The sequence below is a fragment of the Canis lupus genome, chromosome 9 (genome assembly GCF_011100685.1).
Source record: "Canis lupus familiaris isolate Mischka breed German Shepherd chromosome 9, alternate assembly UU_Cfam_GSD_1.0, whole genome shotgun sequence".
Classification (NCBI taxonomy): domain Eukaryota; kingdom Metazoa; phylum Chordata; class Mammalia; order Carnivora; family Canidae; genus Canis; species Canis lupus.
Window position 1 is genome coordinate 21,966,057 of NC_049230.1, and position 23,095 is coordinate 21,989,151.

Genomic DNA, 23,095 nt, shown 5'->3' on the forward strand with positions numbered 1-23,095 from the left:
CCACCACCACCACCACCACCACCACCACCACCACCACCACCACCACCACCACCACCACCACCTGCGGGAGCGGCCGCGGCGGCTCCGGCGGCGGCCCCGGAGCAACCCCGTTGGTGGAAGCCGAGGCCCGCGACTCCCGCCAAGCCACCTGCAGCCGCTCCGGCCCCGCGCGGCGGCCGCCCAGGCCGCTCCCGCCGCCGGGCCCCTCCGCCCACTTCGCCGTGACGAATCGGCGCCCAGCCCGAAAATGCCCACATTCCGCCGGTTTGGAGGAACGTATGGGGCCTGAAAAAAATCCCTGACTGACGAAGCTTCACCGCATCCTCAACTGGAGGGTGTTTTTGTTTTTTAAAGAGTCGGGTGAGGCCTGGAAGACAATTAAGAAGAGTGTGGAAAGTGCGAGTGGGGACGCTCCGGACGCGAGGGGCGGGGCGTGCGCGGGACAAAGAGAAACGAGGCCGGAGCTGCGGGCGCTTTTTCTGCCCGCGGGTGAGTGTTTCCGACTGGGCCCGAGCGGGTCGGGAGGGTGGCGAGTTGCGGTGTCCCGGCTTGGCTGGACCTCGAGTTCCCGGGGGTTGCTGGGGTTCAGGCGGGGCCGCGGGCCCAGAGCTGGGGGCCGGTTGCGGCCTCCGTGAGGCCTAGCGGAGCGGGGGCCGGGAGGGAGTCCCATCTGGGGCCCCTCCCCGGAGGCAAGATGTGCCTCTTCCACGCACCCCGCGGAATCGGTCACGCCACCCACGCAGTCCCCTCTTCAGTGGAGTTCCTGGTCAAGCGCGTTCTCCACGGCAACCTAGAGGAAACGACCTCCGGGGAAGCCCTAGGGGCGAGCCAAGCCCGTGGTCCAGCCCCCTCCCCGACCCTCCCCTCCCCTCCCCCCCCAGGAAGGTGGTTCCCCCCGGTTGGGCAGCGACCCACGGGGTGGCTTCGAGTGGAGTGCGAAAGCTCTGAAACCGTTTGGCCTGGGTTTGAAACCCAGCTCTGGCACTTCCTGCCTGTGCGGCTTGAGACAAGTTACTTAAACTCGCCGAGACTCCCTTTTTTTTTTTTTTTTTTCCCACGTGCAAAGTAGGGATGTCCAAACATATCTCACGGTAGGCTGGTTGTGACCATGAACCAAGATAAGCGGTGAGCCTTCCTCGTATATAAGGTGTCCCAACAAGCAGCTAGTATTTATGGCAGGCGCCAGGGACGGGTCCCTGTGGCAGACGAATGTACAAGCCCACTCTTACTTAGAATTTACCGTAGCAGGCGAGGGCAAGGATTGTAAAGTGTTGACAGTAAAGTGTGATGATGTACCAGGGAGCTTTGGCAGTTATTGTCAGGGCTCCCCACAGCAAGGCCTACCGGTTGTTGACAGCACGCTGCCCACCACCCCACCCCACCCCACCCCCAGCCCCCAAACGATAGCAGGAAGGAAATCTGCACCGAAATCCATGGTTTCTGCCCTTTCCTTGAGGAAAGAGGAAGAGACCCAGGTCGGGCCGTTGAAAAAATATTTCTTTCCACACAGTCCTCTTACTCCTCATGCTCCAGGGAGTCCCCTTAAAGTGTAGGAAAGAAGCAAAAGCATCGTGCTTGTTTGACATAACGTTCGAAGAAAGTACTCCAGCAGTCATGGAAGTTACTTGCTCTTTTCCTAAAATGAATGTTTGTCTCTTTGTACACATTGTGTGTGATGTATATTGACGTAAGGAGCAATCTCACAAGCTCACACGTGTATGTTATTGTTCTGAGCTGGTAATACTAGGACAAAATGTAAGAATTGAGCTAGGTGCTGGGACTGCAAGAATGAATGAGAGGCCTCTGTTCTACAATCTAGCCGTACTCGCAGGTATAATGCAATATAATGAACAATGTTATAGATTTATGTAAATTGGATAGGAGTACAGAGAAGGAAGCAGTTTGTTCTCCCCAGGTAATTTATCAGGAAAAGTCCCATTGGAGGAGATATATTTTTGAAATGGGCTTTGAGGGGTTAATAAGTTTTTCAGGTAGTTGCTCAAAAGTTATTCCCAGGAAATACAAAGCTGTTTACCACTATAAGAGAATGTAAAGCTCATTATCAACCAGTTACCTTTTGCACTGCTTCCAGGAATAAAATGCTGCCTTGTTTTAATAGAAGTAGAGCTGGGGGAAAAAAAAAAAAAATAGAAGTAGAGCTGCTGTTGATCAGTGAGCTGTTAGTATAGTATCTGGTAGGCCTTGTTGGGGTGGGCCCTGATAATAAATCACATTCTATTGTCATTATATTTTTATCAGTTTGATTAAATGTTTACATGGCATTAGCAAAATGTTTTCCATGCAAGAGGTGGCCTGATATACAAAAAAACTTGGAAGTACATGTCTAATACCACCTTTAGTATCCCGAGTAATTTGTTTTAGTTGTTTAATTCTGATGAACCACATGACTTATAAGAACTAGTAAAATATGCAAAAGATTTGATTACTAGAAGATAGTGTAATTTTACTAAGAAATACCAATTAAACTACCCTATTCTTTAGGAGAACATCTCTTATGCTTGCTGAGTTTTGATTCTCTTTTTTTTTCTTTTTTTTTTTCTTTTTTTTATTTTAGTGTCTCAGATTCATTCTTAAGGAACTGAGAACTTAATCTTCCAAAATGTCAAGTAAGTTTCATTTTTTATATTTATCTATTAATAAGAGACTAATGCCCTAGCAAATGGGAATTCCAAAATACTCTCATTTTTTTTCTTCAAAACAGGACCATTGGTAGTTTTGTTGCATAGTATTATATCTCAGTTGTTTACAAGAAGTTATTTATTTTCTTTCAAACAGAAAGACCATCTTATGCCCCACCTCCCACCCCAGCTCCTGCAACAGTAAGTTTTAATTTTCTTGTTAATGTAATAGCCAAGTCTGGCCTTGATACAAAAACCCAGATGTCTTCCAGTGACAGTCACTCAATCATCACAGCAACAGGATGAAAAATTCAGCCAAAAAACAGCACTTCCTACTAAATAAAATAACTCTTTGCATCTTACCTTGAACCAACCCCAACATCTTAAGAAACATATTGCTGAAATTCCAACCTCCTATGCTCAGTTCTTTTTTTAATGGGAAATAAATGATAAGTTTAACACCTCTTTCTAGTTAATCTCTATCAAGAGTTGATACTGAGTGAATGCTCATTCTGGCATTTGTTATTATTTTTAAACCTAACCTTCAACTGGTTATATTTTCTCTCCTTGTTTATATATAATTTTCATATTAAACAATAAAGCTTCCAGTTCTATAATAACACTCATTATAAATTTTTATTTTTCAAGCTGTTTAAGTAAGGATTTCATTATCTGTGGGTCAGATCCTGCCTATTGAGTATGTTTCCAAATTTCTAAATCATACTTGTGAACTAGGTTTATCACCGAGCAAGTTCTGGCCCAGCTTGGACAGCGTGTAAAATAATCGTCCAATCCACAAAACAGATATAACAAACTGTTCAGGCCTTGCTGAAAAGGATTCCTTGTTGTTTTTTGTTTTTTGTCTTTAAGAAAAAAAAAAAAAAAACACTTAACATTGACCATAGCCTACAAAAGCAGTTCTTTAACAGCTGTTAGCCCTCCTTCCTTACCCCTTATCCCCCAAATTGCAGGCTCGCCTACTAATTAGGTCCTTGTGTAATTTTTTTCTCCACTAGATGACTCTCTTACTAACCCTCAGATGTATGCTTTAGTTTTATTTATCAACAATTTATTTTTCCTTAGTAAAATACTTCTTAAAAGAGATACTGTATCTCATGTTCTCATTTCAATTTATGTAACATACAGTTTCTAAAGTTACTTCCAGTAGATCTTAAAGTCCTGTGTTTGGTTTGTTTTCTTTCTTAAATCAAAGAACATTTCTTATGACCATCTCCTTGGCACTCTGCTAGTGGCTATACAGGTGGAGTTGAACATTTGAGATTCTGACCTCAAAGAGCTAACCATGTACTTCAATTTTGGAAATGGTATAATTGTAATGTTTTAGTTTTGATTTTTTTTAATTCCCTTACCTAATTTTCTTACATTATTGCCTCATAATGTTGAACAGTGATTCTCATTCTTTATGCAAACTTTGAAGATGTCATTTTGACGTACATACTGCCTCTGACAGTGTATAATCTCTGGAAGACAAACTTGATTTTTGGGGATAATAAAAATAGCTCAAAAACCGAATGTCCCCTTATGACTTCTCGAATGTAGAGAGGGATTTTTTTTTTTTTTGGCCTTTCTTTAGTCCTATTTCTGTACCATTGTAATTTCACATTTACACATAAAATAAAGAAGACTAGGGATTAGCACATCCAACAGAATGGATTTTGAATGAATTATCCTCCTTCCTCTTTTTTTTCCATACTTCTGCCATCACCACCACCACCACCACCACCACTACCACCACCACCACCACCACCACCACCACCACCACCACCACCACCACCCAAATGTACTACTCCAAGTAATATACACTTCTTTTGTGCCTTTGATACTTCATCTGTGTTTTGCCTACTTAAATATGCTTAATTTGCGTCTTTTATAACTATACAGACTAGAATTGATCAGTTCTCTTCTTCTAAAGAGTTTCAAATGTAGTATCTGCTTGAATATCTTTCTTTGGGACACTAAGGATATGTGCAGCGGCATGTTTTAGAAAATTGTGTTTATAACAGCCACAGCTTAGTTGGGATGTGTTGTGTATTTTACATTCCACAATTGAGGACTAATATTGTTAATTGCATGTTTAAATTAGCTGTTTTGATTGAGTTTCACTAGGTAAAATACCCTACTTTTGGTTTCTCTTTGCTACATCCTTTTTATGCATTATACCTTGATTCTTATGAACATTGGATGTCATTGTATTAACCATGAAGGCACTGCTATATAAGAGCCCATTTGTGATTACATCAACACATAATTCACGAAACCCAAAAATTCCATTGGAGCAATTGTGTTTTGAAAGAGTCAGAGCTATCAAGAAAGTAGATGAAAAAAGAAAGTTCAAGTCTGTCAACTAGAAAAGTAGTTCACATTAAAACTAAGGCAGAAAGTGTTCATGATTGACTATGGAAGATGGATCAAAGAAGAGATGGAAGAGAAAGCCTAAAAAAAAGAATGACTGGGTTTAAAAGATGAGATAGTACCCCCAAATGAAATCCATGCATTTCTTATAAGTCTTTGTTTTGAAATCATGTATGTGACACCCATTGAATTCCACATATGTTCTTTTCTATGGACAACTCTGGCTTCCTGATTTGAGTATCTTTTCATCTCTCACATTATATAGAATGATTTAAAATTGTCTCTGAAAACGATCCATTTCTTGTTTTTGTTTTTAGTAGTTAAATACATTGGCGGCATCTACATAACTGTCAAGTAAATCACGTTTTGTTTTGCATGTAAAGTGTTTTCAGACTTCTAGTTTATCACATTGCAGGCCTTCCTATCTCAGACATATATTGCTAAGTTGCTATATTATTGATCATAAAGTAATCCGGAGTGTTTGAGACACTTCAGTGTATTGCTTATTCCAAAAAAACAAGCACACACGTTCACACTAACAAACATGACTGGCCCCCTGCAAAGAGAAAGAAAGGGAAGAAAGAAAAAAAAAAAAAAAAAACACTTGCAGACTGGTTTCTCAATGAAAGAAAAAGAACAATTACAACACATCATTGCTTGTTTAAATTCAGGTTGCTTTTGCATGCCATATGCAGATCATTTTTCATTTCTGTGTTTTCCTCGTTTGAGCTCATTTCTCATTCGTGTTTTTGTCTCATTTGTTTCCATCAGCAAATGCCCAGCACACCAGGGTTTGTGGGATACAATCCATACAGTCATCTCGCCTACAACAACTACAGGCTGGGAGGGAACCCGGGCACCAACAGCCGGGTCACGGTAGGAGAATCAACTATTACAGCATCCGGCAAACAACTGGATTTGACCAGAAATGCCTCCAGAGTTAGGTCCTTTTGAATCATCAGCACAGCCATTTAAAAAAAATTTTTTTTTTTAACCTGGCTTTTTGACTATTTTAAACATTCGTTGTACGATCTTACACTGGAGGAAAAAAAATAGCGAAATCTGGATATGTATATAGAAGAAAAGAAGAATCCATTCTGTTTGGTGGTTGGTAGAGCTAAAGCCCTGGGCACTTAACTGCTTATACTATATGTAGACAAACCTAGAATTTCTTATGGTTAAAATACCCTTTTTGAGATAGAGTATCTTCCATTTAAGGTAATTGGCATGAGTCTCAAGAACTCAGTTTCTTAATAAAAGCCAGGCTTATGGGCCTGAGCTTATTGCCGCTGGCCTACCAGTTTGAACCACTGCACATAATTATTTGTCTTTTGGATTTAATAGTTGATTTTCTGAGATTCATTTCTCTCCAGTTATAAAAAGATTTTTATGTAACTTCAAAGAATTTCAGAATGCATGTTGAATGAAATTAATTTGACATGCCAAACTAGATACCTACAACTAAAAGTGCATTTATCTATAGGACAGGCGGTATAATTTCCAAAACTGAGGATGTTTCATTTAAATGATCAACCTAAAACACCCAAACTGGGTGATAATACTTCAGATTTTTAATTTAGAATCATCTTAAACTATGTTCAAGGAAGCTTAATTAGCAAAGAAATAAATGTAAAAATTATTTGCCAAAGTAAATAAAAATAAATCCAAAAGCCAAATACCTACATATATGTGGCATTGGTGAGAATTTACACAACCCAGAATGGCTGTAAACTTTTTAATACTTGGTTTTTGTTTGCTGTATTCATAAATAATTCAATTAATGTGACTTCAAAAGAGCCCTCTCACCCTGTAGTCAAGCTAGAGCAGAAAACTTGTAACTATCAAACTGTATGTCTATCTTGGTAAGCATACTGCTTAGCTTGATAGGTTTTGTTTGTCTAAATTTTTCATTGTTTCTGCATAATTTGTACTTCATAAGCATATCAAGTTTTATGTGCCATGCATATTTCATGGTATCTGAAAAGAATTTTGACAAAGTGTGTGTATGTATGCATTTCACAATGCATACAATTTTTATGTGCATTGGTACGTGTTTTTCCCTGGCCTAAATGTGTTTCACAAGTATAACAGGTGGCAAGGTTATCCAATGATAAAGAGCATTTTAATTTAAACAAGGAGCAAAATCAATTTTGGATCATTCATGTTAATGCAGAAAATTATTCATGAGGAGGGAAAAGAGAATGATTACATTTTAATAGCTCTATACAGTCAGCTCTTGATTATCTATGTTAATGGAATAGAAATGGTGATAACTGTATTATAAGCATCATTTGTATTTCAGTTTGTATAAGCGTTTTGTTCCTAACTTGGATATATCTGTGGGAATTCTCTGTTAATAAAGAGAGATCATTCAGTAGGAAAAGGAAAAGTCACCCACTGTCTCAGGACCTGAGTCAGTTATATTTCTCCTCATTTCCTCTGGGAGATGTTAGAACCCAATATTTGGAGTGGGCACTAGCTTTGGGGTAGATTAATACAGGAGGGTTATTGGATGTGGAAGATTTGGTGTTTTAGTTTTTTGTGGTGGTTTTCTTGGTATTATTGTCCTCATAGTACCAAAAAGTGTATGCAACCTAGACTCAACCTGAAGGGGCCTAGAAACTGAAGGCTTTCAGCCTGTTAATCTCAGCCCCTTCAACTTTTAGGTCACTGAATCACAGTATGAGAAAATTAGTTATGCCTAAAGTTTTACACAACTTTTTTTTATATATCTAACTTAAACTTTGTTAGGACTTAATGGATCTGATTTTGACTATTATCAAAGTGTTTTATTTTAAGATGACCCCCAAGGATGTGTTACCTTTTTTTTCTCGGTTCCTATTTGATATTATCGTTTGCTAATAGCCTTAAGTCACTAATTTGAAGAAATGAGTCTGTGAAGCCCTATCAAGTAAGTAGCTTCCTGTAGGTCTACAGAAATCTGGTTTCCCTCATGATTCTAGTACACTTGAATAGTTTCGAGACTTTTTACAGCCTGCAGAAATTTTTTGGAGTACCTGCAATAGCGATGAGATGGAATTCATTCCTAGTTAGTCCTTTCCAATGTTGGTTAACATTCTCTTTAAGTACAGGTGTGAAAAGTTTGAGACAAAATTTTAAAAATGGCTTATTTCTGTACTGTAATGGAAATTTCATTCTAGAAGAAAACCCTACCAGAGAAAGTGGAGAATTAGAAGAAACAAAATCTCTTGAGTGATCAAAATAAATTTCACAAAATCATGGTTTTTATTCATAGGCAATTCCCAGTAATTACTTTTTTTTTAAGATTGTATTTATTCCTGAGAGACACAAAGAGGCAGAGACATGGGCAGAGGGAGAAGCAGGCTCTCTGTGGGGACTTGATCCCAAGACCCCGGGAAGGACCTGAGCTAAAGGCAGATGCTCAACCGCTGAGCCACCCAGGTGTCCTCCAGTAATTACTCTTATATTAGCACAGTTTTAACAAGCATGTTACTTACATTCCCCCAACTCATTTCCAGTTAGAAGCAAAAAATTATAGAGAGGGACATTTCCTACTAGAGGTACCTTTCCTGATAGAAACAAGGAAGGAAACCGCTAAGAAGGGAAACATTCCCTCAAAAGTAAAGGGACCAGCAGCTTTTACTCCTCAAGCCAGAGGAGTACAGGCAGGAAAGCAGGGGTTGTTTCTGATGGACTCTTATCAAAATAAGGTTAAAATGTCTTCAGTTCAAACTGCTTTTTTTTTTTTTTAAGGGTAATGTTTAAGACATTGTAGGAAGATGTCTGCTGAGATGGTAAATAAATTAGAGATGTTTAGTGATATACATCTTTAGTGTCCTGAAAACCAGCTAGAATTTAAATTTGGTTATTGTTTTTGGTTTTGTTTTGCTTTGTTTGTATTTATAAATTGACTAGTCAAATATAGATCATTTCATTCAAATGATGAAAATGTAGCCTTAGTATGTAGACAATTTGGGTACCCCTTCCTTTGGAAGAAAAGAGGAAGAGTAAGCAAATCCATTAATGTTATCAATTGTGGTTCTTTGAAAAGTAATCAGAGCATATATTACTATAATTTGTTTTTAAAGTGTTTTAATTCAATACATTTAAATATAGACATTTTAGAGTTCTTTATCTCTTTAAAGGAAATTTGTTAGGAGTGGTCTACAACTTCAATTATTGGACAATTCCAACTTTATTTGTAACCCACCTTATGGAATTTTGAAAATTTGTGTTGGATACACATTGGAAATGCTTTCTAATAACTGCATGTATGAAAATTCAGACCTTTGTGAATCTTGCTCTGAACCAGTGATGTAAGGTTAGCCTCATAGGAGTTCCTTTACCCCTCCTTAACAGAGCTACAGACCTTGAAACAGATCTTCTCTTATGGCCTGTTCATACCATTGCTGTTGACAGTGTCTATCCCTGTGGCTCGCTTCACTCCATTGCCCAATACTGACTGAAAAAAAAAAAAAAAGAAAGAAAGAAACAAGGTCTGTTTGCATGGGCACTGGCATGAGGTGTGGTGTGAATGTATGGGAGAAGTGGAAAGAAAAGAGGAAATACTGCTTCAAAGGTGATATCCTTGCTAACAAGTTCACGTATGAAGAAGCAGAGTTACCGCAAGTAAATAGGGTTGGAGGAAGACCCTCGTCGGAGGAGGAGGAAGCATTGTTTGAAAACAGTGGAATGGGACACACTAATCTCTGAGCCCTCGGATAAAAAATAATCATAATTGGTGTCCCAACTCAAAAAATGAGGAGTTTGTCCAGGTTTTTATCACAGTAGCAGCTGAAGAGCAAGGGAACAAAATGTCACTCATTTAGACTCCTTACAGGGATTCACCAGTCCCTGTCTTTTGATAATGAAGCCAGCACCTCTTCACCCTCGCCCAGCAAGGAGCATCAATATCCATTGTCTCCTAGAAATTGAGAGAAAATAAATGTGATTCAGTCATTATTAATTTATTCTGGGTCCTTAACCAAATGTAGTCATGTATGCTAAGATGAAACTAAGCTCAGAAATAAGTACTTTTGGATTGGAGTTATCTGGGTCACCCACTAGACAGTACCTGGTATCTCTTAGATATTAGCCCATAGAAAGAACCAATTTCTCATCTTTTTCTTGGCCTTTTTCCCCCCCTCTATCCTACCTTTATCTTAACCTTTTTAAGAAATATTTTTCGTCTCCCCTCCGCCTTTTGTTTTTCTTTCTCTCCACAAAGCCAAAAATTTGTAATCAGTATAAGGCCTCAAAAATAATTGGGCCCTGTGTTTGCCATTTCTCTGTTCTTGGTACATTCCTATGTTGTTATTAGGACTAAGGACAAGAAAAGGCATGACTTTATACTTTTGATCCACTTTGTAGAAAGCCACTAGATATGGTCCTAGAACCTTAAGAAAAAATAAAATCTCTAGTCTTGATAAAGGAAAGTTTTTTTGTTTTCCGTCTTGAACCAGAAGGTAGTTTTTGCAGGGGTATTCTTTATGTAGGGGTGCAGTGCATTTCTGAAATAGTACAGGTAGATACAAGGTCCCCCACAGACAGTGTGAGAGTGGTAAGTTCTGAAGGAGCCTAGACTTGGGCAGATAATCAAGTGTTGACTGTATGTAATGATAAATTAAGCACAGTAAAAGGGTGTTAGGTTATGTCCTAAATGTGGGACATGTGATATGTAAACATATATATTTTTTCGATGTATGGATTATTATGTAATATGTTATTTGTTCACAGCCAGGTTGTCAAACCAGTAGCAAAAAACTGCTAAGTAAAATATTTTAAAATTATGTGCCTAAAGTCATTTTCTTTATTTTCTTTTGATGTGAACATTTCTGAATTTGCAGAGATAGCTATTTTCAGTGGAGAAAATATAAGAATCTTGTATCCATGGACCAGTAGAAGAAAGGCGCATTAGAATTTTTTAAGGGCTCTCTTTTCATTTTGCTGGTTAACTACTTGCAAGTGAATAATGAATGTATTTAACTCTTTTGTAGGCATCCTCTGGTATTACGATTCCAAAACCCCCAAAGCCACCAGATAAGCCGCTGATGCCCTACATGAGGTACAGCAGAAAGGTAGGTGCTAGGTGCCAAAAGGGAATGAGGACTGCTCTTTGCTGCTTTGCTCTATATCAGATTTCATAATGGCTTAGCCAGTGTTTCTGTGCATAGTTAGAGAGAAAGGATAAGGAATTGCAGTTTTTAAAGAACTTAATTCTGATTTCAGAATTCCAGAAGTAAAATCCAGCAAGAAGAACATCATTGAATAAATAGTTTAAATCCATAAGACAATGTTATATAGCCTCTTGGAGAAGTTCAGTGAAATGAGAAAAATCTGAAGTGAAAAAAGGCATACATATGTACCACATGTATTAGACTCTTTATTTTTTATAAAAAGAATAGCAACTCTATGTTTGAATTTAAAAAAAGGCCTAGAATGCAGGGGTTATATCTATACAATAAGCTTATGGTAATTTTCATTTTCTTTACTCTTCTTGAATCTTCCCTTGTGGTTTGGTTTGGCTTGGTTATGAACCTGTGTTCTCTTAAAGTAACAAATAGAGCCAGTATCTTTATTAATAGCAAGAGCATTTAGCTATTTTCACCACTATTTAGAAATTTGTGGTCACAATTGTTACACATATATTTAAAGATATGGTCTGTTGTATTATACAGATTAACCACTTTCCTTCTAAATTCTGTGAACTTTTAGAGAGAGACTATGTTACTGGGTTAGCTCATCTTAACTGTCAACAGTGATTGGAGATATCTTGAGATCTGCCATGGATTAATCCAGCAGAGGAAATGAGATTGGTCAACTATTGAATTTTGTTACAGCAGGCCGATGAGAACATAAGGATTCAATACTATTCCTTCTGTTTTTGTTTATGTTTAAAAGTTTCTATGTTAAAAAATATTTTTAAAGGTCTGTATTGTTAGGCATCCTAAAAATTTCATGTTTCCTTTTTAAGGTCTGGGACCAAGTAAAAGCTTCCAACCCTGACCTAAAGTTGTGGGAGATTGGCAAGATTATTGGTGGCATGTGGCGAGATCTCACTGATGAAGAAAAACAAGAATATTTAAACGAATACGAAGCAGAAAAGGTAGAATGGGGATCACAGTGGGATGGAGACAATATATAAAATGCATAAACATTTGCTTGTTTATAAAAAACAAAAGCTGTAATCAGTTGAGGCTCTACTGTCTCTGCCTTGGTCAAGTCAAATTTCTCTAGGCTTCAGATTCCTTGTCTGTAAAAAGGAGATAATTATGTCTTTTGATAGTCAAATGAGATAAAGTATTTGTATAACCTGCAATATGTTAATTATAAAACTGAAAAACATTTGAATTTCAGATAGAGTACAATGAATCTATGAAGGCCTATCATAATTCCCCCGCATACCTTGCTTACATAAATGCGAAAAGTCGTGCAGAAGCTGCTTTAGAGGAAGAAAGTCGACAGAGACAGTCTCGCATGGAGAAAGGAGAACCTTACATGAGCATTCAGCCTGCTGAAGATCCAGATGGTAAAAAAAAAAAAAAAAGCAATCTCTTACGTTTTTATTTTATTTCCTATCCTAAATGGGAAACAAAGCATATCTAAGTGCCATTTTAATATTTTGAGTAATTATTTTAAGATATATTAATTTCCCACAAGAAAAAGGTATATCCTTGTTAGTGTAGAAGACAGCAAAAACTATTTATAGTTTACCAGATTCTTTATACAGGGAAGGTTTTGGAGTCATAATCAGAATTTTGCCGCAACTGCTTTTAAAAAGCTAAATGTCTTCTATTTATATCTTGTTTTCCTGTTGGTTCCTTAAACTTGCTGAATTAAAGGCACTTAAGGGAGAAAGTTAATGAGTGGATAGAAGTATTTGGAATTTTTCTTTCTATTTAATTCAGAAATCAACATAGCTCATGATAAACATGAGGAAGTGCACACATACAAACTTTATACACACATAGAAATAGCAGAGCATCTTGATTGGCATCCCATGACAAGTTTGCAGGTGTACAGATTCTACCCCTGGTCTCTGCAGCCAAGCAGGATCTGAAGCTGCAAGGAACCTCAGAGCTAGCCACCTGCATCTGGGAGCATACTCCTCCATGAATCACACCTGCTGTACAAATAACATTTTCTCATGTGCTGCTATGAGGTAGAAAAGGCCAGAAGCTCTAGCTACAAGCAAAAAAAAAGAAAAAATCAAGAAAATAAGATCCCATTTCAGAGTAGGGGTAACAGAGGAGGCTTGTAAGAACTTTAAAGATACTGCAGAGAGAGGAAACAGTAATGCCACCTAAAAACATGGATAAACGTATACCTAAAAGGAGAAGGAAAACAATGTTTTTAAAAAGAATGGACTGGGATACTGACAAATATTCTCATAAATAGAATAGAATAGAATAATAATAATAAATAATAGAGTAAAATATGGAATAGAAACAGTACCGAAGTGTTAAATGGAATCAGCAGTGGTAAGGACACACTAGCAAACACAGAGCAAAATAACTCAAATTGGGACACCTGGGTGGCTCAGTGGTTGAGTATCTGCCTTCAGCTCATGTCATGATTCCCAGAGTCTTGGGATTGAATCCTGCATCGGGCTCCCTATGGGGAGCCTGCTTCTCCCTCTGCCTGTGTCTCTGCCTCTCTCTCTCTATGTCTCTCATGAGTAAATAAATAAAATATTTTTTTAAAAAATTACTCAAATTGGATGATTAAGCAAGAAAAACCTGCAGAACTAAAAAGATGATCCAGTCTATGAATAATTAGAAGGATGAGGAATCAGTAGAAGAGTATAAACCAAGACTAGCCACATGGGAGCCACAAGTAGAAGCAATTAACATTTTTTTTTAGGTGAAAGGAGACCGTGTAAGCATTGAGCAGGACTTTAGAGACTCATTCAGGAACAGTCTTTAAAAGATCCTCTTCTCTGTTCCTTCGATTTCAGCCCATTATGTTTTACAAGTTTAAGATAGGAACTTAAAGCTGCTGGTAAGAAAGGACAGGTGGAAATGAAGATGCCAGGAGAAGAGTGACTTTAGACCTTGGATTTTTCACCTCAGAACGGAGCAGAAAAAGGAAGATTTGCAAGGTGGGGATGAGCACCGATCCAAGAGAAGGATAGCCCCCTATGAGCAGCACAGCAGCTGCCAGCTGCTCTTACGGAGAAGGCATATGCACTCCACTCCAAACAGTGAAGGGTTTTTTAAATGGCATTTTAGAGACTGGCATTTTAGAGACTAGCTATTCATAAATAGCTAGTGAATTAGAAAACAACTAGAAAATATAAGCCCACCGCTGCCCCAAGTCAGACAACTCTTAAGTGCAAGGAAAGACAAGCCCAGATTGCTAAGACTTGATTTCCCCTACCAGTGGTCAACACTAGAGCCCTATAAATGAAAGAAGGAAGCATATAATTTAGATAGAGGTAGCATGAATATACCATGTATAATCCAAAGTGTAAATATGAAAGACTTCCCCCAAAAAACCCAGGAAAGTCGTGGAATTTTTGTTTAATTCCTTGAGAGACACAGAGGCAAAGACATAGGCAGAGGGAAAAGCAGGCTCCCCCATGAGGAGCCCAATGCAGGACTCCGTCCTCGGATTCCAGGATCATGCCCTGGAATCTGGATCATGCCCAGGATCTGCCTTTGGCAGAAGCACAACCACTGAGCCACCCAGGTGTCCCAGTCATGGAATTTTTTTTAATGGTATCCTATATTCCAGTAATTTTCATTTCAGAAGTATGTTTCCTAAAGAAATTACTTGAAAGGAGACAAAATAATTTGCAAAACAGTCTGTGGCCATGGTGTTTATGATGATGAGATTTTGGGAACTACCTAATTACCAAATAATAAAGGAGGTGCTAAACTGTGACAAAGCAGTACAATTTGGACCGCTGGCAAAGGTTCCTAAAGCGTGGTCCCTCCACCTCTGGTGGGATGCTGAGATAATTAGATAGTCCAGAAAGGAACTTTTATAATAATGTGTATTGCTTAAGAGGAAGCTTTTTTTTTAAAGTGAGTTAATTTAAGTAAGTTAAATGATAGTATGGATTATTAGCAGATATGCCCCAAACCACAATGGTGATAGACAAGGGTTGAGATGAAGGAAACACTGTTGCATAGCCATTGAAAATAAGCATACAAATCAGATCCATGTTGTAAGTATATGAGTTTGAGGGAACGAAACAGTATAATGTCTTTACATGCTGACAACTCTATACATGTGTAGATTGATAAAAATTAACGGTAAAATTTGGTAGTGAACATTCTTTTCCTATAAAATTACTTTAGGGCTTTAATGGTTTTTTAATTGCATAAGATGTATATGGCAGTCTGAGACACAGTGTTGCTGGAGTTCATGTTTTCTCTGCAAGTGGGCATTTTTCATTTCATTTTTAATACTTCAGTATTAAAGTCATATGGTGACAAAGACGCTGTCCAGCTCCTGTGTTGTCATCACATATAAATGCCCTAAATTACTACTGAAAGAGGAAACCATTCAGCAGCACTGCAGTCCTGCTGTAACACGCAAGCCCTCCCATTGTTGGATTTTCATGCCAGAAGATACATGGTTTTATATCATTTGTGTTTCAGCCAAGTCCTTCTCAGAGACTCATCATCACTTAAAGATTTCAGGAGAATAACCAGTACCCTGACCAATGAACATTATGTAATCCTCCCTATGGTTTTTAATCAAATGACTGCCCCGTTGCTCCTACGATGCCCGTAAGGCCCCGTTGGGTTTGTTTCTGTTTTTTAAAGATTTTTATTTATTTATTTGAGAGAGAGCGAGCAAGCATGAGCAGGGGGAAGGGAGAGGGAGAAGCAGACTCCCTGCTGAGCAAGGAAGCTTCTCCCCTTGTTAGGCCAGTGAGGGCCATGGCCCCTTGGTGATTAGGTGTTCACATTGTTACTCTCTCCTGTTTATGGTTACTAGTGACCTCATTTCCAGACATCTTATTTATTCCAGATTATGATGATGGCTTTTCAATGAAGCATACAGCCACTGCCCGTTTCCAGAGAAACCACCGCCTCATCAGTGAAATCCTTAGTGAGAGTGTGGTGCCAGACGTTCGGTCAGTTGTCACAACAGCTAGAATGCAGGTCCTCAAACGACAGGTCCAGTCCTTAATGGTTCATCAGGTAAAGTCACAAAGCATTTGTTACAATAAACTGGGTGTATGTCACAGAGCCCCAGTGGCATGATTGTATGCCATGCATCAGTGTACAGGCTAAATATTTCTGTGTTCCATCTTACCTGGTCCTCATTCAGGGAAGAGGCTTGAGGAGGTAGAGGTTTCCCAGAGATTTTAATGTTTGTCATCAAAACTGTAACACAGACCCTTGTGATGGAAAGTATGTGTATGGAGAATTTTAAGACATCTTCTCAGATGTTACTGCTTAACTAAATATTTTTTTGAAGACATTGCTCAGGCCTGAAACAATATTCTTTAACATATACTTGTTAATTGTAGTCACTCCTCTGTGCCACATTTTATGTTTTTTAAATCTTAGCTAGACATATTGTACAATAGATGATTTAATTTCAAAATTCAAAACCTTTGCCATGCTGTGAAAAAGCATGGGCCATTGAGAAATATGTTTTATGTTTGCCATTTGCTTTTGAGAAAATAATTCAATAATAATAAAGGCTGATCATGTCTTTCAGCGAAAACTAGAAGCTGAACTTCTTCAGATAGAGGAGCGACACCAGGAAAAGAAGAGGAAGTTCCTAGAAAGCACAGATTCATTTAACAATGAACTTAAAAGGGTATCAATTTAATGTGTTCACTGTACTTTTTATCACTGTGTCTGGTACTTTTTTCTTTTTCTTTTCTCCACAATAGTATTTTTATTAAATGTTATTCACTTTGAAACAGGGTTAACTTTGCTCTAACTGGTAACGTGTTTGCTTTTATGAAGTTATTCCCATTTTCTGGCAAAATTTCAATAGGTTTAAAATATCATATAGTATACACATATGTACTAGGCCTATAGACCCTAGACCCCCGGTGTCTAATTTAAACTCATGCTGTCATGAGTTGTTTCCATTTTATTGAGATTTATTCATTTAATGTAGTTTATGGTATACATTTTGTACACAAGTAAACCTAGTGTTTGGTATCTTGAAATAGGAAATGGAAGCCTTATATATATATATAAGTCCAGTGCTTTCAGCATTGCCTCACCAACTGTCCCATAATACTTGATGTTAAGTGGCCGATAGAGCAACTTTTTTTTCCTATAGACACAAGAGCTTCAAACCACGTCCGTTCCCACCCCCCTCCCAAAATGTATATAGTTCATAGCCAGGAAAACCCACTTTTTGAAATAATTCCTCTGGTTCAGAGGTTATAAGAAAAGAACATTACTAAGAAAGTTGTATTTCTTTCTGACTACTAGTTGTGCGGTTTGAAAGTAGAAGTGGATATGGAAAAGATTGCCGCTGAAATTGCACAGGCAGAAGAACAGGCTCGCAAAAGGCAAGAGGAGAGGGAGAAAGAAGCAGCAGAGCAAGCTGAACGTAGTCAGAGCAGCATGGTTCCCGAGGAAGAGCCAGCTGCTAGTAAGACCCAGGAGAAGAAGGACGACGAAAGCATCCCTATGGAGACAGGTAACCTGCCAGCTGACTGCAAAGTCATGGTCAAGGGCTATTCTCTATATGATCTACACATTTCCTTTCCAAATCCTAATCTCTGTGGTAGATTCACATAAAATCTTGGTGTCAATACAAAAGAGCAGTGGGGCATTGGTCCGTAGTCTGGCTGTTTGAGGTCTTGGCTGTTTGTCTGGATTGAGTCATGCCATTTTCCAGCTCGGGCATATAAAGTAGAATGATACGAATGGTTAAGGTTACTAGCCCTGGAGTCAGACAGATCTGGGTCTAATACTCTTTCACCACTTGCTAGCCTATGACTAGATAAATTATTTAATCTGTTTCCTCACCTATAAGTACTTTAGTACTGGCCTCTGACAGTGAGTTCTAGAGGACAAATAAGGAAATGTATGTAAAATCACTTAGTATAGGATTTGACACAGTAATGACACTCCATGTTTTAACCTTTATTGCTAAAACATAGTGTGTGGTTGTTACTTTTAAGATCAAGCATCTACCTAAGACAGGGCTGGGCAAGTAAAACCTGCAGGCCAGATCCTGTCCTGCCACCTGTTTTCGTAAAGTTTTGTTGGAACATAGCCTTACCTGTGTGTTAACGTATTATCTGTGGCTGCTTTGGGGCTACCACAGTATAGTTGAGTAGTTGCAGAGGCTGCCTGGCCCACAAAACCCAAAATATTTACTATCTAGTCTTTACGGAAACGGTCTATTGACTTGATCCAAGAGAAGTTCTTACTTCCAAGCATTCTGATTTTCCTGATTAAAAGCATTCCTCAAGGCACAAAATAAGATGTAAAACTCACATAAAATATCAATTAAATTGATTACTAGAAAATTTGAGATCACTTTACCTTCTGGCACTGTTATGACCCTGCCCAGTGCCCTATGTAAACAGGACTAAGTTAAAAGTATTATGGGAGGGGCTCCTGGGTGGCTCAGTCAGTTAAGTGTCTGCCATAAGCTCAGGTCATGATCCCAGGGTCCTGGGATAGAGCCCCACATAGCAGTCTCCTTCTCCCTCTGCCCTTCCCCCTATTCATGATCTCTCTCTCTCTCTCTCTCTCTCTGTCTCTCTCTCTCAAATAAATAAATAATATCTTTAAAAAGAAGTATTATGGGAGGGACACCTGGATGGCACAGCAGTTGAGTGTCTGCCTCTGTCTCAGGGCATAATCATGGAGTTCTGGGATCGAGTCCCGTATCAGGCTCCCTTCAGTGAGCCTGCTTCTCCCTCTGCCTATGTCTCTGCCTCTCTTTGTGTCTCTCATGAATAAATAAATAAAATCTTAGAAAAAAAAAAAAAGTATTAGGGAAATACAGCCAAAGGTTCCCTGGACCATCACTGCAATAAGGGGGAGAGACAGTAGTCATACTTGGCATTCAACTGACAATTTCCAATTTGACATCAGGAAAACTATTCTATATAATGGAATATAGATCTCTTTACCAGATGTTATTAAAAATTTAATTCAGATTAGCATTTCAGATAGATTTTAAGTTTAATTATCTGAGCCTTTCTGTTTTTTTGTGAACATATTTTTATCTTAACAAGTTTGGAGCATAAGTACATGTCCGTGATTAAAGCAGGAGCTTGAGAATTAGGGTATGGAGTATGATTCTTTGCTCATTTTGCAACTAGACAAAACACTCTGTGTTTGGCCTCTGTTCTGTCATCTGTGAGTAGAGCATGCCTATGGGGCTTTACTCAGATTTTATCCTTTTAGAGGCTGAAGGAAAAAACAAAATTGAGACTATTTGAGCAAAAACCTCATGCTCTTAATTGCTTACAGAAAACAGCCCAGCATGACATTTTAACAAAGTACCTGAAATACTGCCCTTATGTCATTTCCCACTAATTAAACCCAAAGCAGAGAACAGCATTGTCCAATAGAAATAAAATGTAAGTCGCTGTGTGATTATTAATTTTCTAACACTTTTTAAAGTAAAGCAGAACAAATGAATTAATATTGATAATATATTTATTTAACCCAGGATATCTTAATATTTCAAGCAGTTATCAACATTTTTAAGTATCAGTTTTTTTACATTCTTTTTCATAGTAAGTTTTCAAAACCTCGTGTATTTTATACCTGTAGCACATCTAATTTAGAAGCTAAGTTTTCATCAGAAATAATTGTGATCTGTATTTAGCTTTTGTAAATTTACAGCTGAAAAGTAGATTTTTCAAATCCAAATTGTTTTCAAAGGTGCTAACAGTTCCTCAGTCACACTAGTTCATTCAAATGCTTAACATCACCTGTGGTGAGTGGCTACCACGTTGGACAGCATAGCATAATTAGAAGAGTAAATTTTTATCTTGGAACTGACAGTGACAAATGTGTGATTACAGAGGAGACACACCTTGAAGAAGCAACGGAAAGCCAACAGAACGGTGAAGAAGGCACATCTACTCCTGAGGACAAGGAGAGCGGGCAGGAGGGGGTGGACAGTATGGCCGAGGAAGGGACCAGTGATAGTAACACTGGCTCAGAGAGCAACAGTGCAACAGTGGAGGAGCCACCGACAGACCCCACACCAGAAGATGAGAAGAAAGAATAAATGTTGCCTTGTTTTATGTGTTCTAAATACTTTTTTAAATGAAAAAAAAAATGTTTTTTGAGTTTTAATGGTGTTATGTGGTTTGTGTATTAATATTTTTCTTGTCCATATCATACCACCAAAGGCTTTTGGACCATTTAGCATCACGAGCCAAATGGCACAGTCACCTTTCTTAAGCCGTTATGAAGTTAGTTCTTTTCTTTGGGTCTTATTTTTAGCCCTCAACTACTGAAAGCCTCAGAATTTAAATTAACTGAGAAAACGCCCACCTCTTTTAGAGAGTTATCCTTTGATGCTGCACAATCTACTCTTAAAAATGCCTTCCTACAGCTCACTGGGGTGCTTACCAAAGCCATAGCTTTAAACCTCCCAGTCCCCATCAACAGCCTCCCTGTATTCTTCCACAAAGAGTAGCTTCTTGAAAAGGTAATCATGTATGAATATGTATTTGTTCACTTACCCTTTTTTATTTTTAATCAATGTGGAGTACCAAGAGTTGTGTTAGGGTGTTGACTACAACTGAGTTTGGGTCTTACTGATCCAGAAATAGCCTCCATAGTTTGAGTAGTTACCAGCTTATGAAGTAGTCATTAAAACGAACATGGAGCATACACATTATGTATACTGCTTTTTGTTATAATTCATACCGGGTGTGTTCTGATAAATTCATCCTTACTGTACAGAAAAAAAAATTACTTTTTTACCAAGTTTTCCAAAGACAGAATAGATCACAAAGCTTAAGGAATTGAATATTGCAGTGGACTAGACAACTTCAAAATGCTTAGACCATTCCAGGAGGAAAACAGCTGGGAATTCAGTTCATTCATTTGAAATTGTTCTACAAGAATCAAAACTCAAAACCTCAAGGCTCAGGATCCCATAGATCAGAGTCTACCTTTTTGATAAACTCTTAGTAAAGTCTTGGAGACTAGAAACAAGATAGTTTGTGACACGTATGCTTCCCAAAAACTAGAATAGATTTTTACTGAATAGTGGTATATCTAATGGTATATGTTTCTTAAAGGTCCAAATGTAATAAATAAGTGGAAAAAATGTCTCTGTGTTTTTATCACTATTTTTATGCAAAGCAAGTGTATCATTTTGTTACTGTGATGCAGTGACAGCAGGGAGTGGGCTCACACAGCCATTATAAATTTGCATCCTCAGGGCCTTGGTCTCCCCTAACATCTGTAAACTGCAGTATTACGTTCATTTATACAGGACATTTGTGGAGATCTGTTTCCTCACGGTCATATCACATATAAAGGTTGGTCTTTGACTCCAAAGTAAAAGGAAATCTGTTTCTACATTTAAATTATCTTTGAAAAAGTGGGTAAATGAACACAAGCCCTCAGCTTACATGCAGAAAACTTCATACATGCATGACTTCACTTATAGTGACATTTTTTATAAATCACTGCTGTTGAACTTGAGCTGACCGCACTCATCAGCCTCCTGAGAAAGAAGAAGAAAGGAAGCTTGGGTACTGGGTGGAAACAACCCTTAGTCTCTGTTTCTCTAAATAGCACGTGGGATCTTTGTCCTGTTTGTAAATTGAAGAACTAACGGGTCAAATAGATCAGTTTTTGGGTGTCAGACATTGTAGGGCTGAGAACCTGAGCCATCTACCCAACAACTTGGATAAACTTTGTGGGTGCAGGCCATCTCTGTCAAAACTGGGCAAAGAATTTGTTAAATACGTGTGTGGAAAGGAGTGACAGAGCAAAATCGGGTCATTTACCACGTTACTGAAGTCTCCAAGATGATGGAAGTGGGGCCTTTGCCCAGCTGGAAATGGCACTGAAAAACGAGCAGCTCTCCGCCAAGCCTGCCCACACCATACTAGGCAATTGGCTGGAGAATGAATTTAATCAGATGCGATTTGACCGCTTTTTAACCGCCAGGCAGGGAAAATTGAATTAAAATTCCCCTAGTCAGAGTGATCTGATTGGAGAAATCAACAGTGTTGGAGATGTTTCTTAGTTTCTTTGAGAATGTGGGATATAATTGAGGTCTTTGATTTTTTTTTTCCATATCCCCGTAGGCGTTGGGCAAATCAGTTAAACTCAGAGCCTGTTTCAACTGTAAAATAGATTGAACTACTTTGTCTCAGTGCCCTTACTACTCCAAGAAGCCATGACTTTTAGTGGATTTATTTTGAGTATGAATGCGTAGAATTTAAGGGCTTATATTTTGATCAATTTTTAACAAAAAACGGGGAAGGAAATGCCCCATAGTCCCCTAGTTTTCTTAGAAGAGTTTCAAATTTCCTATCTTTCCCTGTCAAGCATGTATTTTTAAATGGTTCTCCTGCAGTACATGAATATTATTCTGTAAAACAGAACTTTGGGGGAAAGTCACTAGGAACTATCTCATTTTAACATAATACAAATGTCCTATGGAAAAGATAAAACAGTTTAGTGTGTTTGAAAAGAGAATCTGACATTTAACTAAGATGCTCTAAATTTTCAGTCTTGGTCCTTCACATTTAGATACCAGTTTGGGGTTTCAGACAGTTGGTGCTGACAGTGTGAAACTCCCACTGCCTGCAGTTAAATTGAAGCTTTGGTTTCTCATGTGAATGGCAAGGAAGCTGGGATTATGCTTTGTTAAATCCTCATTTCCTGAATAGTTGTCCTTTACCCTCAAGCACTACCACACATGGTCTCCCCACTTGGTCTTAGCGTGTGCAGGAGTTTTACCTTGTTTCTCAGCACTGGGCAAACCTTGCTGGAACAACCATTGGCTTCTTAATGATTTGCACATTAGAGGGCTTAACATCTTTGCAAATGAAAAATTCACTGTGCAGTAACAAGTCAAAAGGAACTCAGAGCCTTTTGAGAAGAAATCGTGCTGAACTATAATTTGGCTTACTGTGATAATGTTTCTTTGATCAGTATGCTAAGGAAAAT

General features: G+C 38.5%; 1 protein-coding gene across 2 annotated transcripts; it reads left to right on the forward strand.

Annotated features, from left to right (window-relative positions):
- Positions 1–227: 227 nt before the first annotated feature.
- On the forward strand, positions 228–21,236 carry SMARCE1 (SWI/SNF related, matrix associated, actin dependent regulator of chromatin, subfamily e, member 1). Of its 2 annotated transcripts, none has more exons than XM_038547374.1 (11): positions 228–489; positions 2,576–2,627; positions 2,797–2,840; positions 5,784–5,888; positions 10,991–11,071; positions 11,968–12,099; positions 12,351–12,522; positions 15,978–16,150; positions 16,677–16,778; positions 17,411–17,621; positions 19,975–21,236. In XM_038547374.1, exons 2-11 carry the CDS (start codon positions 2,621–2,623, stop codon positions 20,181–20,183), a joined length of 1,236 nt encoding a protein of 411 aa, XP_038403302.1. In that variant the 5' UTR covers positions 228–489; positions 2,576–2,620; the 3' UTR covers positions 20,184–21,236. The 2 variants fall into 2 exon arrangements, with proteins under 2 accessions (XP_038403302.1, XP_038403303.1); XM_038547375.1 differs by lacking the exon at positions 228–489 and adding an exon at positions 1,107–1,125.
- Positions 21,237–23,095: the final 1,859 nt, after the last annotated feature.

What these genes read in the sequence shown, in the direction of transcription:
- SMARCE1 (XM_038547374.1), top strand. An exon ending in ACATGAGGTACAGCAGAAAG is followed by an intron (nt 11,072 to 11,967) that starts GTAGGTGCTAGG and finishes TTCCTTTTTAAG; the next exon opens with GTCTGGGACCAAGTAAAAGC. An exon ending in ACGAATACGAAGCAGAAAAG is followed by an intron (nt 12,100 to 12,350) that starts GTAGAATGGGGA and finishes TTTGAATTTCAG; the next exon opens with ATAGAGTACAATGAATCTAT.